Source organism: Lagopus leucura, unplaced genomic scaffold, assembly GCF_019238085.1.
Source record: "Lagopus leucura isolate 7727_CA_CO unplaced genomic scaffold, USGS_WTPT01 Super-Scaffold_100019, whole genome shotgun sequence".
Lineage (NCBI taxonomy): Eukaryota > Metazoa > Chordata > Aves > Galliformes > Phasianidae > Lagopus > Lagopus leucura.
In genome coordinates, this window is record NW_024962273.1 from 477,189 (window position 1) to 493,330 (window position 16,142).

The following is a 16,142-nucleotide window of genomic DNA, read 5'->3' on the forward strand; positions in this document are numbered from 1 at the left end:
AAGGCAAAGTTAATTAACGAACGTTTAGCACCTCATTTATTTTATGTCTCCTTAAGTCTTCCCCCATTAAATACCCCATGAGAAACTCAAACTGCAATCTCTTTTGCACTTTGCTGCTCTTATGGTCGTTTGCACTCCACTGGACTCATTCCCTCAGGTAACCCCACAGCAAGTCCCATCACACACCACTTCTGTCTGTTGGAACTGGGGAGGCACCGCTCTGTGTGCCCAGAACCTTTTGTGGGCACACAGGGGAGGAAAGCAGCCAGAGGCACAGTGCGTTTCTGCAGGACATAAGACGTGCAATAATCTGTAACCAAAGGCTCCGAATGTATTTTTGGCATAAATAGACCGAATGTATTTTGAATGTAGCTATCACATTTGTGTCTAAATCTGCTGTGGTTCTTTCAGTCCCCAAAGAGAAATGCGTCGCGTTTTGTCAACCTCAAAAACCAGCTTGAGTTGTCTGTTCTATACAGAAGCATTCATACTTTATCTGGAAGTGCTGCAATACTTTAGAACTTAGCGATGAAATTCAATCTGCACCTTGTGAGATACCCAATCTTGTGTATGTTGCAGCAAGTTCTTAAAACTGTTGCTAAAGTTGCTGCTGGATGTAAATAATTAGTTGAGATGCTGTATTTTGTATGTGTATTTTACAGACCAATATACTCTCGGAAAGGTTGGGAAGATTTTAATAAACTGAGCACACTCTGCCGTTGTGTCGCCGTGATGTGCAGAGCTCTGTTTGTTGTCTGTGCTGGGAGGGCAGCGGGGAGGGCTGAGGCAGCCATAGGCAGCCCTGGGGCTGTGTGCCCAAAGGAGAGAAGGCTGAGGGCTCTGAGCAGCGCTGACCCACAGCTGAAGGGCAGGGGATGGGGCCGGGCTCTGTTGTGCAGTGCCTAGCACCAGGACAGGGGCACACCAGAGCCCAGGAAGGTCCATGAGGGAGAACTCCTGTGCTGTGCAGGTGGCAGAGCCCTGGCCAGAGAGTCATAACCTAGGACTTTAAGTTGGGCTGTGCTCAATTTAAAGATATGCTGGTGCAAAGTCCTGCACTACAAAGCCATGTTGAGATGCTCATGACTGTTGCAGAATGCTGTAGGCCTCTCTTGTTCTCTTGCAGTCAGCACCGTGTAACTGGCAGTTGCTTGTGAGTTCTGTCCTTCTGCAGGTGCTGCAGGGAGCTCAGGTAAGTGTGCTGCTGTGCTTTGGAAGCAGTCTGCCTCAGGGATGCTCTGGCTGTGGGCACAGTGCTGCTAGGAGGTGCATGCTTTGAGGTCGGCAGCAGCTGCACGGGGCTCACCAGCACTTGCTGCTCCCCTTGGAGAGCCCAACGCCTGCTGGCACATCAGTAGGATGCTGGGAGGTGGAGGTGCTCAGGAACACTCAGTGCTCTTTGGGTCCAGAGGAGCCCAGGCTGATGCTCTGTATGCTTGTGTCCAGGCCAGCCAACTGTGCTGCAGTCACCAATGCACACTGGTGCCAGCTCTGTGCTCCCCGGGTACAGGGCCATGTGCTGCTAAGAACGGATGTCTCCCTCCTTCCTTCTGCCTGGTAAGGAGTGTGGGCATGGCCATGGGTTTGGGAGGTGTGGGACCACGGTGGCACGTGGCACAGTCTGCTCCTGTGGGCATTCCCACCACTTCCCGAGCATTCCAGAGCTCAGTTAGTGCTGAGCCTGGCACTGGGCCATGCTGGGATGCTAACTGCTGTTCTTTTCCATTCAGCTCCCCTTGGAGATCTGCAGTTGGTGTTTCAGTCACAGCGATCTGAACGCAGAGCAGTGGTAAACCCAACATTGCCTGTGGTACGTAAAGGCTTTGATTTGTAATGGCAAGTGCTGTTGCAGCTTGAAGATGTCAATGGTGGTTCTGGGAGGCCTGGAGGGCAGTGTGCACACCTGTGTTATTGTGTGCACGGAGCATGCATGTAGGAGCATTGTGTGCCATAGTGCCTGCTGAGCTCCCACAGGCAGTAGCTGCAGTGCTGGGCTCACAGCCATGGGGTAGCATGGGTCTGCTTGCAAACAGCTGGGGTTGCTGGAAGCCGAAGCACCCTGTTTGGTTCTTTCCTGGGCCAGAACAGGCTGTGGGAATTCAGGATGTACGTGAGTGCAGGAGAACCACACGGACAGTCCATAAAGAAATTAAAGGGAGGAAAAATGCAAAACACCCAGACAACCAAAGGCCAAACCATCCTCTGTCAGTAGGCTGCAGCGTTTTCCTCTCTCATTGCGTCCCATTGCATCTTTGCTACTCAGTAGCAGAAATTGAAAGATACTGTTTCTTTTGTTGTTTGCTTGTTTTTGGTTTCTTTCCCCTTGAAATATCTTTGTAGCGTTTTCCTCTACAAACAGCCTTCCAAAACTTAGCAGGGGGCTTAAAGTGCGCTTGCAATCGTTTCATAAACCCATGTTCCAGAGACGTTCTGCCAGCGCAGTTCTTCTGCACTGCGCACCCTTAGCACAGAGCTCCTGCGGGATGGGGGCCCTGTGCCGGGCGGCACGGCTGGCAGCTCGAGGGAAGGAAGGAAGGCTGCAGCCTGCAGGAAAGCCTGCTCAAGCCGCTGAGCGCCGGCAGTGTCTGCTGCAGCTCCGGGTGCCTCCAGAGGTAGAGCAGCGCAGTCCTGTTCCGTAGCGCTGACAAACGTGCAGCAGCTCTCTTTGCTGTTCAGAAATTGGTTTCCAGTGGAGCAGGAAGTCACTGCAGGGTAACCGTAGGTGCGCTGACTTCTCGGGCCCTCTCGTGGACGAACAGATCGCTGCAGCTGCGGCTGCTCGGCGCTGCGTGGCAGGGAGCGGCGGTGCGGGCTGAGAAGGCTGCCGGGATCTGGGGAAGCTGCCGGGATGTCGGAAAGCAGCGCGGCAGGAGCCGCAGCTCCGGGCCCCGCCGGGGGCTCAGCGCCCCATGTCCTGCTCCTGGAACACGGCAGGGAGGGCTCCAGTGAAACCCACTCTCAGATACTGAAACCACTGGAACAGGTTGCCCAAGGAGGGATGGATGCCCCATCCCTGCAGGCATTCAAGGCCAGGCTGGATGTGGCTCTGGGCAGCCTGGGCTGCTGGTTGGCGACCTGCACACAGCAGGGGGTTGGAACTGATGAGCATTGTGGGCTTTTGCAACTCAGGCCATTCTGTGATTCTATGATACTGAACAGTGCACAGTGCAAAGCCATCGTGAAGTCCTGATGTGCTCAGATGTTTATTGCAGTGAGATACAGTCAGATGGAGCAAATCATGCAGATACTTCATGCACTTCTGGATTGCTGAAACTGCATCCATTGTGAATCACCTTTCTGATTTCATTGGGAAGTTCAGTGAGAGCTGGTGGAAACCTACTGGCTGTGCTCATGATCATCATCTTACACTTTGCAAATGTTCAAAAATTTCATGTCAAATCATGGCAGCTGAGGTGAGGAATGTAACACTTCTGGACAATTTCAACCCTCAGCATGGGGACTGTTGTTGAAGATATCTTGAAAATGAGCCCTGTTTTATGAAAATCTTTATTATTGGTTAGGAAGTGGAGAGGAACCCATGAGACAGCTCAGCAGAGCAGAGGCACAGGGCTGATGCATGTTTGGGTTTGCAGACCGTTGTTCTGAGTCATTGCACGGCTTGCCAGCTGCTTGTCAAGTGGAAAATCTGGTAGCACAAAGGATGAGTAGATAAACAAAATGGCTTTTGTGGCTTTTCTGTATGTATGTACAAGTGCAAAAATACAAAGCCTTCTAAAAATACCGAGAGGCTCTTTGGAATGGTGCGGCACAGGGACGTGCTCTGGGCGGCGATGCGATGCTGCCTGTCCTGTCTGTCCTGGTCCCCAGCACGGTGTGACCACAGTGGGCTGCCCTGTGTGCTCTGCCCTGGGCCACCGGGTGCCATGTTGGGCCTGGCCATGCTGTGATGGCCATGTGGGCATGTGTGCGTGTCCGTGTCCCCATGGAGAGGGCGATGGGGCCGGTGATGTGATTTCCACAGAGCCCTGATCTATTTAATTTCTCTTCTCAGCTTGTTTGCAGATGTGTCACTTGGTTTCAGGAACGTAGAAGAGGGTTGCCTGAGGAACTGAAATGCACTTTGTTTTCAGAGCTACTCGGTGTAGTGATGGTGGGCAGGAAAAGAGGAAGAGGCTTTGAGTCACCGCATCCCCGCATTACTCAGCCTGCTCTGGGCACTGCTATCATCTCTGAGGTACATCTCTGAAAAGAAGGAAGAGCTTTCCTCCCATCACACACTGCTTTCCTTCTCCTCTTTCCTTTCTCCCTTTCCTTCTTTGTACATACATATCAAACAAAGAAGTTTCCATGGCCATATTTTAAATTGGATATACTTAATAGTACTAATGGTAACTCAGCTGCTGGCTGAAAAAAGAAATGACATTCCTCAGGATCCCCAGTGAGATACAGACAGGCAATGACCTTCACAAGACGTCCAGTGTCAGGTGGGGGATAACCCCTGAGGCATTACAGATCATTCCTGTCAAGGCATTGGGATTTATACAAGGGAAAAATAAAAATCCCTTTGTTTACTGTTGTATCCCAAAGTTCTGTCTGCTCGTTGTAAAAAGTGGGATACACCGTTTATCTGCCTCCTGTATTACCTACATCAGCTGCAAAATCTGGGTTATATCCATCTTTTGATAGCCTGGATTTTTGGTGCCAGAAAACAAGCGCTGCAGTGTGCTGATAGCCTCAGCTCTGGGGGCTGACATGAAAGCCCCCCCCCCCAAGACCAGGATATGGGCACCACTGAGCTGCAGAAGCCAGGCATTTATTCCAGGAGGCCAAGGTGGGAGGTGGCTGCACACCTCATGGTCAGGAAACACCTTCAGTGCCCCACTGTCCTTCCCTGTCAGCTCAGGGCCATGAGCCGGGTCTGCTTGGCCTGCAGAACTGGGCTGCTTGGCTCCTTCTTTAAGTCATTTTTTACTTCCTTCCTAGCCCTGAATGGTTTTGAAGACTGCTATAGCAGTATAGCATTTTTTAATTTGCTATCCTTCTTAAGAAGTAATTTGCATCATAGAATGGCTTGAGTTGGCAGGGACCTCAAAGACCATCTAGTTCCAACCCCCTCGCCGTGGGCAGGGCTGCCAGACCATGGATCAGCCTGCCCAGAAACCCATCCAGCCAGAGATGGGGCATGAACAACCTTTATGGGCAGCAGTGCCAGTGCCTTAAAACCCTGAGTGAACAATTTCTTCGTAGCACCTGAAACCTCCACTCTTTCAGTTTAAATCCATCCTCCCTTGTCCTACCACTATGTAGCTGAGCAATCCCACCTCTCTCAACCTTTCATCACAGGAGAGGTGCTCCAGCCCTCTGATCGTCTTCGTGGCCCAGACATCGCTCCAGAAATTATTTGGAATTTGATGTGAAAGAAGAAGGTAAGATGAGGCAACACAGGATTAAAAAATAAAAAGAAACCTTAACCAAAAGGTGAGTCCAGGGAGAGTGAAATGTGCGTGCAGGCATTCTGGGGGTTGCCTGGCTGGCCATGGAGGAGGCCCCGGGGGGTGAAGCTGCCTGTGCCTGGTGCTGCACTGGGAGCAGCCAGCGTTGATCTCATGCTGTGACCCGTGTGTGCTGAGCTCTGGCAGTGCAGGGTGAGAGCCATGGCAGCTCCTCCCCGTGTGCTGACATGGCGAGGGGCTGCCAAACGAAGGGAGGAAAACTAGCGTGCTCTTGCAGAGATGTGATTTAAATCAGCTGTGCTAGAAGGAAAAGCAAAACAAAAAACACTGCCGAAAATCGCTGTGCTAGGAGATGGATTTTGCTTATCTCTTAGTCTGGATGGCCCATCCCACTGCACTCATGGTTTTACTTATCCGGTGTTTCTGCTCAGATCCTGGTTGGATTTACAGTGCTCCGCAGTCCAAAAATGGCCTTGTTTCCAGTATAAGAGCAGGCATGGGTTTCTTTAAATTATATGTATTTTAAGAACTCATACTGCTTATTTCACAGACCTTAAAAACCTCCCTGTTCTGTGTGTGTGAATGCTCTGAGGCACAACCAGACACCCAGCCGTGTCCAGAAGCACAGCAACCACGCAGTGCAGGAGATGCTGTGCCAGCCTGTGCTGCGCCTCTGCAGGAGGGAGAAAGCAAAGCAGCGCCAGTTCTGTCACAGTTACGGGTCCTCCCAGATGTGTTTTCAAAGAAAGGAGCCCCATGTGACTTCATTTGAAAGTGACCACACTGCACTGTGCCCAGGGCCCAGGCACTGTCCCAGCTGGCTGCAGGTGGCAGTGCTGCCGTGTGGGCACCTGTTGTGGCATCATCCTGAGGGCACATGGAGCAGGCATATCCCCATCACCCCGGCCCTCCTCACTGCACTCACACTGCCATTGCTCACAGCCTAATCTGCTGGGTGAGTCACTGTTCCACACCAGTGCTCAGCTAATGGTATTGCAGAGTGAGGGCAGAGCGCTGGTTTCAGCTCCTACTTTCAGGCCGTGGCCTTTAGTTTTTGCTTCCCTCCCTGTGGCTGGAAAATCATGCACTGATGCTGTTGTTCCAAAGAAAGCATTACTTTCCTGCCTCTGCCAAAAGGAAATCTGAGCAAAGCAAGGGAGGCCGAGCAAGTGAAAGAATGAACAGGCTGAGCTCGGGCAAGTGTCTAAAGCAAACAGTTCTTTAAGGACACGTTATTACAGCAAATGGGATCTGTGCAGTAAGAATGGTTGTTGTGTGCAGGGTCGGAAAAATTAAGCAGATTTCTGTAGCTGCCAAGCCTAGTTCTTAGCTCCCGCATGAGCACAAACACGGAGCAGCCCTGGTGAGCTGCAAGAAGAGATTTATGTAATGTGCACCTAAACCACAAGTCACATGGCCCGCTTTCCATTTTCATACTTTCTGATCGCTCAGAGAGGAGAAGTGTACCCAAACTGCCGCGCTTTGCCATGCTGCACTGAGCACTGCCCTTCAGCGCCATGTCCCTGCGGCGGCTCGCCCAGCACAGCCAGCGCGCAGGCAGCGGGGATCGGGGCGTGCAGATGGACAGCAGGCGGCTGCAGCAGCTGGTCAGCACGGTGGGGACGCTACCGAGGAGCCGCAAGCAGGTAGGGCACCTCCAGCCTGCAGGGCACCGCGGGCGGAGAGTGAGTTTGGGTGGCGATGGGCTCCTTCCAGCAGCTGTTGTGTGGGAGCACTGCCAAGGGGAGGTGCGGGAGAGACTGCGGGACTGCCGGCGGTCAGCAGAGCTCCTGCAGCTGGGATCCTGCCCGGCTGCGGCTCTTTGTTCCAGGTGTGCTGCGAGGCACAGGGGAGCATCCTGCTGCCTGGTGTTCCCTTAAACTTGGGCGTGCTTCAGCACGGTGGTCAGGCTGGGCTTTGTTCTGCATCCTTGGCAGGAAGCATCTATCGTGGGTTGTTTCCTTCCAAACTTTGGGCTGTTTTATTACAACTATTGTAGCTACTTTGGCTGTCCCTGTCGCTGTGCTTTTTGTGCAATCAATCACAGAACCGCAGCATGGTTGGAAGGAACCCCTCAGCCCCAGCCCTGCCGTGGGCTGGCTGCCTCCCAGCTCAGGCTGCCCAGCACCCATCCATGGCCTGGGGCATCTCCAGGGACGGGGCACCTCAGCTCCGGGCAGTGCCACAGCCTCACTGCCCTCTGAGTAAGGAATTTCCTCCTCATATCTGACCTAAATCTCCTCTTCTAGTTCAAAAACACTTGTCCTGTCGCTATCTGCCCAGGTACAAAGTCAGTCTCCCTCCTGTTTATAAGCTCCCTTTTCATGCGGAAAAGCAAATTTCTGTTGTTTGCAACGGGAGGTGAACAAAACTGCCTGTTGCTGCTGCTGTAAATTGCCAGCTGAGCAATTGTAGCCCACCTTTTTGTCTTGTGTGAATAAGCCTGAATTGAAAGTGCTTGAAACGCATTATAATCTTGAAGTGTTATCAGAAAACTGGCACATAGTATCCAAGCACTGAAGGCTCTGCTTTGTGCAGCAACAGAAGCACATTCCTCCCATACAATCCTGGGGATGTAAAAGACAGCCAGAAGCAGACAAGCGTTGGGCACACTGCATTGATGCAGCCACCAGCAGCAGTGATAGAGCAGCACTTTGTGGTTCTGCTGCAGATAAATGAGCAATAATGGCCGTGATGTGTCTGTGGGTGTTAACAAAGAATTCCAAGTGTGTTACTGCATGGCACCCCTTGCTCCTCCCTGTTTCTCTCTCCAGTTGAACCAGGTTCATAAAATGGAGGTAGTGTTGGTGGTTGCACATTGGCCTGGATTTGCAGTATTGAAGCCTAGGACTTTTTAGTATATTGACTGTACAATTTAGTGGTAATGTAATTCCTTATTTTTGGCTCATGTTTATGGAAAGCGTGGATGTTTAAGAGCTGATCCTGGCTTTTCTCAGGCCTCTGTAGGCACAAGGCTGCCTTGCCCAAAGCAGGGATGCTGGGTGCTTGTTGCCATGGCCATGCGTCAGCTTGGAAACACTATTTGGCCATCACTAGTAGCTGCTGAGAGCTGCCTGCAGCTTTGTGGTGTGTGTATGTGTGTGTGTCTGTTTTCTGCCTTTTTTGATGGGTGTTGAAGTTATAAATACCTACAGATTTTTTAGGGGATAGGTGTGAAAGTAAGTTGAGGTCTCAGCATAACAAAAGTGTGATTTGGGTACAGTATAGGTGATACTTACAGTGTTAGTGTAAATCCCTGGCTTATACAGTTTTGCAGCCTCCTTGCCTTAGTGCTGAATGCAGATGTGCAGCAGGAGGTCCTCCTTTGATGCCCTACAGAACGCAGCATTCCTCTTTAGCAGCTGTGCCTTTTGTTCTCCTAGTTTCTGCCCTCCTGAGAAGCTGCACCTCCAGCAGTTTGTGTGAAGAGTTCCCTACTCCAGGCACTGTTCCCAGCAGATTTTTTTCTGGGGTTTCGTCACTATTTTTTCTCTTGCACTCACTGATATGAGCACAGCAGCCCTCAGATCCCTGTGCAGCCCCTCCTGCCTCAAACCCCTCCGGTGTATGTATGGGTTGTGTTCCCCAGCCACATCCTGCTGTGCTCACCTCTTCCTTGGGAGCGATGCTTGAGAGCTGACAGCCGGTTGGCAGAGGTCACATTGTCACCCCTGCACAAAATGTTATCAGCAGGTATCGGCTGGCGGTGACTCAGCTCCCCATTCTTAGCTCACTGCAGGCAGGCCGGGACAGCAGAAAGCTGTTGGGCAGTGATGCTTTCACATCGGGTTGGGACTGGCAGTGCAGCACAGTCCCCCGGGGAGAAACATCCCTTGATGTTTTCTGGGTGTCAACAACTGGATCAAGAGCTAAGAGCACCTATGATTTTGCTTTTTCTCTGTGGTGTTCCTATCTTGGTAGTGCTGAATATCGTGTTTAAAAGATTTGGAATAATGCTATATTTGAGGGACTGATTTCCAACCTAACAGCAGCACAGTGGCATTCCTCCAGCAGCAGGCCGCAGGGAGCCCTGAGGAGCTGTGACCCCACTGACCCTTTTCCTTTCCCCTTTCTGCTTGCAGCTCGCTCTGACCAGATCCAGCTCCCTGGGGGATTGCTCCCGGCCGCAGAGGTACAGTGATGCCCTGCCAGCTGTGCTCATGCAGTGCAGCCCTGGGTGGGATGGACTCATGGGGGAAGTAGGGGGAAGGGGCTCAGGAATGAGGTCATAGAAAGATAAGGTGTCCCAGTTGGAGGGGACCCACAAGGAGCAGCGAGCCCTGCACAGCCCCACTTGAACCCGAAGTCTGAGGTTGGTGTCCCAGCTCTCCCTGAGCTGCAGCAGCTCGGGGCTGTGCCTGCTATCCTGGGAGCTGTGCTGTGCCCACCGCCCTCTGCAGCACAGCCTTTCCCCGCTGTACAACCTGGGTAATCCTGAGTGCTTTTCTTGCAGACACTTCATTTCTATATTCAAAGAAGATAAGGAGACATTTGGCTTTGAAATCCAGGTGAGACTTACGTGACAAATTGATTCATTTAAAGATAAAATACTGTGTGAAATCTTAAGCATCACATCCTCCAAACTAGATTAACATGGGATGGGGTAGAGAAAGACACCTGTGAATCCTTTGTGAAACCGGAGTGCTTAAGAAGCACCACAGAAATGGGATGTGCTTCTGAGGAGTTCTCATAGGTCACAGGTGAGAGCCTGGTCCATGGCAAGTTGGAGTGCTGACCATAGGAGACAGCTCAGATACAAAGCAGACAATGGGAACGCCTTCTTTCCTCCTTAGGCAATCACGTTTTCAGAGAATGCCACATGGAAATATTTTTATATAAAAGAGAGAGATCAAAATCCTCTCCTTTTCCTAGAAATCCCTTGTGCCTGCTGTATGAAATGACCTGGCACTGCCATGCACAGAGGGACGTGCTAGCTTTGGTGAAAGGAGTGCTATGGGAAAGCCCAACTTGTTCAGAGTTGATTCTGTGACTAATGGTTGTGTAAGTGCTCGGCTCAGGAACACTTTCAGAGAGCTTTCAGAAGGGAAAATAATTGAGTCCATTATCGGGCTTTTGTACAAATTGCCGGGGCAGATTTTCATTATATGTGACATTCTGATTAAAAATAATTGTTCTTGGCGTGTTTCTTCCTGAACGTACATTCAGTGTGAGCATTTCACTAGAAAGTCCAGGCTGTGAAATGACAGCATCAGTTTGGTACCAAGCATAAGGCATTATTTAGAAGTTGCAGTTTCATTATTGCTACAATTTGATCGTAGGCAAACCAGAATAAGAGGATGTGAAATTCTGGGTCTGCCATCTGCAAGGAGCTCCTCAGAGCTACAGCCATGGTGGAACACGGGGTCTCTTGTGTGCTGCTTGTGCTGGTACTTCCCACTTATTAAGTGGATTCTGGTGGTGACATGGACTCGGTGTGCCTCTGTCTGTGCCCAGATTTTGCACATCAGCTGCTTCGAGTCACATCTTTCCCAGCACTGTGGCCACCTAAAGCCCAGTTATCCACCCAAAGTGATGGCCCGGCTTCTTCTGCGGTCTGTGAAGAGAGGAAGGTGTGTGGTGAGGGAATCCCATCCTCCTGGTCAAAAATGGGGCTCTTAGGGCCACCAGTCACTCACTGGGGACATCTGCCCCTCTGGGTGGCTCTGGCGGGGATGCTGAGCTGGTGGACAGACGTCTAGCTAGGCATGGTGAATCTCATCCTGCTTCTCTGGGACATTCAACGAGGTCCAAACAGAAGGACAGGCATGTCCTACTGCCTCAGTTATGCAGATTCCTTCAGAATCCTCAGCGCAGAATCACAGAATGGCCTGGGTTGGAAGGGACCTCAAGGATCATGAAGCTCCAACCCCCCCACTACAGGCAGGGCCACCAGCCTCCACATTTCATAGACCAGGCTGCCCAGGGCCCCATCCAACCTGGTCTTGAACACCTCCAGGGACAGGGCATCACATAATTTGGTGTTCTTAGTTTAGCTGAAAGTTTTGCTGATGGTTTTAAGGCTGAAATCGCCATACTGTTGTGATTTGCTCTAACAAACTCTGAACTCGTGATAGAATTCATCTCTGTTCAGTGTTGACTGAGGAATTTGGGAATCTATCATGATGTGTGTAAGGTAGGTTTGACTGTCGTAGGTTTTCAGGAACTTCAGTTTCAGTCTTAAACAGCCTCTTGGCAGAGGATGTGGCTGAATACTGATATTTGCATGCAACCCAAAATACATTTCCTGTCAACACAAGATGCTCTGGTTGTATCTCTCAGTTTAGCATTTTTCTAAATGAATGTCAGAGTTGATAACAGGACGATGGATTCTACCAAGAGTTACGATAATACAACCTGCTCAACACAGCCTCTCATTTTAAAAAAGAGTGTGAAATGAAAGTAGATCACATGACAGTATTTCAAATATTACTTGTAGTCATGTCTTCAATATCAGCAGCACTTTTCCTTTGCTATTTACAGACTATTAGATTTCCAAACCAAACCGATTACTCCTTGGAGGTATGCACTTGTGTCTGCAAAATTCAAGAGGAAAGTCCTGCCCATGTTTCTGGCCTTCAAATTGGTAATGACTTGCTTTTTTCCTATCTGCGGGTGGCCCTAGTTGCTTTTCTCCATGTTAGTTCTGTTTTAGAGAGTGTGGTAGGGATGTGTGTGCTGAAGATGCTCACTGTAGTTTCTGCTTATCTCTACAGGTGATATTCTTGCCAACGTCAACGGAGTGAACACCGATGGTTTTAGTCACAAGCAAATTGTAGACTTGATAAAGTCTTCAGGGAACTATTTAAGGTAAGCATCTGCCCTTCACAGTGCTTTGAGTTTGACGTGGTCCTGCTGGAAACCATGAAACCTTCTTGTGCTAAGCAGCAGTGCCATACTCACAGACACACAGCACTGTGATGTGCATCTCTTGCCCATGCTGTGACTTTGCTCATCCCACAGCAGCTGCTGAATCCATCCGTGGAGGGGAGTTGATGGCACACTAGGGCACCCTCCATCCCGTCTGCATCCCCTCCCTAAGGACCCCGTGGCCCCATGTGCTGCTGATGGGCACCACTCCCCCATGCTGGTACCCAAAGCCCCTCTTCTTTCCAGGCTGGAGACCGTCAATGGGGCCCTGTTCCTGAGGAAGATGGAGCTGGAGAACAAGCTGCAGCTGCTGAAGGTAACGTGGTGAACCAGTGTGCTGCTGTGAAGCGCAGAGTGCTGCCATGGGTCTGCTGTTTGTGGGGGCAGCCGTGGGGTGCAGTGGGGGCTGGGGAGCCGTGTGTCCCCAGTGCTGCTGCTGGCAGCCCTGCTGCCTCCCTGGTGGATGCTGTGGGGGCCGGGTGCCAGTGCTGTGTGTGGGGGTGATGTCAGCACCACCTCACTGAGCGCACTGCGGCATCGCTCCGGCTGCAGCATAAGCCTGCACATGAGGCTGCCGTGCCACAACCACGGGGCCCTGGCTCCCCATCACATCCCGAGGACCCGCGTGTCTCCAACTCTGGGGCTGCAAAGCATCTCTGTGAGCCCCTGGGCATTTTTTGAAAGCATCCAAGCTCTCGTCCTTCCAGGGGTGCTGAGCTTCTCCAGCTTTTTTGCTGCCTGATGCAGGGAAGAAATAATGCTGACTGCATGTCATAGGCTTGTTTTCCATTAGGTCAAATGATGAAAAAAATAATCAAAAAGTCATTTTGATAATTTTGACCTCCTGTTAAGATAACTTTGGCCTCTTCTTAAACATCGTCAGAGTGAGAATTGATGAGTGCTGTAAGCGAACAGTAAGCTGGGCCAGCATTTGGGGAATGTCAAAGTGTGGCTTGTAGACACTTTGGAGTATTCTTTACCTGATGGAGAGTTTTTCCTGATGGCAGCACTGAGCCAAGGCCCTCCCTGCAGGAATGGAGTACTTCAAACTGGATACTGATCTGGCTAGAATAAACCTCATGATAAATGTTCAGGCTTGCCAGAACTTTGCAGCAGGGATGGGATTTGCCATCTGGGAACAACGCCTGTGTGAGCAGTGCTGTGGCTGCCCCTCCCCGTATGGTTCAGAGAACTCAGGAAGACAGAAGCTGCTGTGAAACACTCAGCTTTCAGATAGCAGTGGTTTCCCAAAAGTGCCAAGCCTCTGCAAGGAGAGCTTTCACTGTTGTGTGAAGTCAGGTGTGAGCCTGGCCCTGTGTGTCTGCACTCCTACCTGATGCATGGCACAGGGCTGTGCCCAGCATCAGTGCCGTGTCACCATGCCATGCCACAGAGCACAGAGCTTTGCCTGGGCACTTTGCATGGATAGCCATGTAACTTGCCAGACTGCCCTGTTGTGTGCTCATGCAGGTTGCCAAGGAAGTGTGCGGTGTTTTCCTGTGGACCCAGCCGGCACTCACTTGGCAGCTTCTTAACCAGTGCAGCAGTTGGTTGTTAGATCAGTGGCTGACCTGCAACAGAGGAAATAACATAATGCTGCTCGCTGGTAGGGTGGGATGTCAGCACGTCAGCAGTGGCTCAGTGAAAGGCCATCTGAGTACAGCTGCCTGCATTCCAGATTTCAGCCTTCTGCTTTTGCACATTTCACGCAGACAGTGCCTCAGCCAAAGCACTTTGCTCAGGGAAGCTGGAGGAGGCTTGCTGAGCCCCAGGAATGCTGTGTTGTGCAGAAAGAGGGCACACCTCCGCATCCTGTAGGCAAAGAGTGCTCTCTGGGAACCTGCTTTATTTGAAGTGTTTTGTAACTTTGTGAAAGTGTGAATGACAGTCAGCTCTTTTAATCCTTCACAGCAAACTCTGCAGCAGAAGTGGGTGGAGTTGCGCTCCCTGCACTTACAGGAACAGCGTTTGCTGCATGGTGAGTCTCCGTTTCCGGGTGGGAAACCGCAGCGCTGCTGAGACCTCCAGGGGAAGCTGGGGCTGAGCAGCACCACATACTCCTCTAACCTGGTTTCCATCTGCTTTCTTTTTTTCTGTCTTAATGACCCCGGGGGAAGATTTTTATCAGTGTCTGAAGAATTTGGGCGCTGGGCTGATGTATGAGTTCTAGGAGAGGAGTTCATGTGGGTTGGAAAGCTTCTTTTCTGTTCTCTGTTTTCAATTGGACTTTGCTTCTGCATTCTGGGGCAAGGCAGCAGTAGAGAGTCCCGTATAGCTGGAAATGTGGGATGAGATATGATATGGGTAAGATATTGCCCAGCCCCACAGTGGGATGGAAGGGCAGGAGGCTGGGCCAGAACGAAGGCCCAGCTGGTGGCCCTGGCTGGGTGGAGAACAGGAGCGGGGCTGTCCGCCCTGCATAGATCTAGGCAGCTCTGCAGAGCTGTAGGCTACGTCTGCTTCCAGGAGCTCGCTGATGCTGTTGAATAACACTCCTTGACCTCTGCTTCCAGGAGAGGTGAATGACAACGCTCTGCTGGAGCTGGAAGAGGCCAACTTATCTGAGGACTGTATGCCAAGACCACTCTCTCCGACCAAGACCCGATTCTCCAGCGAGAGCAGCTCCCGGAGCCGCCTGAGCTCCATGACTCTGGACAGCGAGGACAGCTTCTACCAGAGCGGTGCCTTCGACGACTCTGCAGCAGAGAGCCTGAGCCGCCAGTCCAGCATGGACGACGACTGCTTCCTACCGAGGGATGGTGATGGCACGGCCGGGAGGTGCTCCCTGCGCAGGCACCGCAGCATCAGCCTGGCCAGCAGCGGCTCCATGTCCCCGCTGTGGGAGAGCGGCGGCAGCTCCAGCAGCTTCGGGACGCTCCCGAGGAAGAGCAGGAGATCGAGCGTTCGAAAGCAGCTCCTGAAATTCATTCCAGGTCTTCACCGGGCGCTGGAGGAGGAGGAAAGCCGGGTGTGACCCTGCGTTCCCCAGGGCCAGGAGGAGCAGCATGAGGCTGCGTTTGTTCCTTACCCACACGGCCTTACAGCAGGACTGATGGTATTTAAAATGCTCTGATTTATTAATTATTTTAATTTTTAATCGGAGTGAATCGTGGACTTCTTCATTAACAGAAAAAATGACTAGCTCCAAGACGTGAAGAACTGTGAGCGACTCCCTCAGCATATTTAGTGTTAATGACGGGTTTTAATCAAGTGCAAATTTTCTAACTATTTATTTTCTGTTACTGAAGTCAATCTTCAGAGATCTTCAATAAAGCGAGAGCTTCTACTAAGCTGGTGATTAGGAGCAGGGCAGAGCCCAGACCTCGTCCAGGGGTAGGTCCCAGAGGTGATGCTGGGATGGACAGTGCTGCTGCTCAGGGGCACTGCTCAGCTGAGCCTCCCTTACTGCAGGGGATGTGCAGCACCAATGTCCTGGGTCACGCAGCAGAGCCCTGTGCCCAGCCTGTGCTGCAGAACTGCACGCTGCTGATGGAGGAGAGCTGCTGTGCTGCTGGCTTGTGCAGGACGGAAGGCGTTGATGCTGATACACGAGGGATGTGCTGGGGTGGGGTGCGTGGCGGTGAGTGCAGGGCGAGTGCGATGGAGAGCAGCAGCAGTGCTGGGGGTCCCTTCCAACATAACCCATTCCGTGATTCGATCATCTGTGAGTTTGGGAGGGAGGAAAACAGGCTGGTGGCAATGCTGAGATACTGAAGGGAGAATCCCAGTGGAGTGCGGGCTATGGGAGTGTGGTGCTCTGTGACCCATGTTGTGATACAGCTTGGCAGTGTGGCAATTCGGGCCCTGCTGAAGCCATGGGACTTTTTTGTGCCATTCCTACCAGGCTTGCTAGAAGAGCAT

General features: G+C 51.5%; 1 protein-coding gene across 2 annotated transcripts; it reads left to right on the forward strand.

Moving 5' to 3' along the window:
* The first annotated feature begins 1,728 nt into the window (after positions 1-1,728).
* Positions 1,729-15,554, forward strand: LOC122183742 (cytohesin 1 interacting protein). Of its 2 annotated transcripts, none has more exons than XM_042878017.1 (11): positions 1,729-1,810; positions 4,013-4,195; positions 5,305-5,387; positions 6,867-7,060; positions 9,497-9,546; positions 9,868-9,922; positions 11,895-11,997; positions 12,128-12,221; positions 12,528-12,597; positions 14,193-14,259; positions 14,795-15,554. In XM_042878017.1, the coding sequence occupies exons 4-11, from the start codon at positions 6,932-6,934 to the stop codon at positions 15,253-15,255; spliced, it is 1,029 nt and encodes a 342-aa protein (XP_042733951.1). In that variant the 5' UTR covers positions 1,729-1,810; positions 4,013-4,195; positions 5,305-5,387; positions 6,867-6,931; the 3' UTR covers positions 15,256-15,554. The 2 variants fall into 2 exon arrangements, with proteins under 2 accessions (XP_042733951.1, XP_042733952.1); XM_042878018.1 differs by having other exon boundaries at positions 1,747-1,810; positions 4,092-4,195.
* Positions 15,555-16,142: the final 588 nt, after the last annotated feature.

Bases quoted from the DNA above. Each gene is read 5' to 3' on its own strand.
- LOC122183742 (XM_042878017.1), top strand. From the start codon at position 6,932: ATGTCCCTGCGGCGGCTCGCCCAGCACAGCCAGCGCGCAGGCAGCGGG. The intron at 9,547-9,867 runs GTACAGTGATGC...CTTTTCTTGCAG, and splicing joins GATTGCTCCCGGCCGCAGAG to ACACTTCATTTCTATATTCA. The intron at 11,998-12,127 runs GTAATGACTTGC...TTATCTCTACAG, and splicing joins TGTTTCTGGCCTTCAAATTG to GTGATATTCTTGCCAACGTC.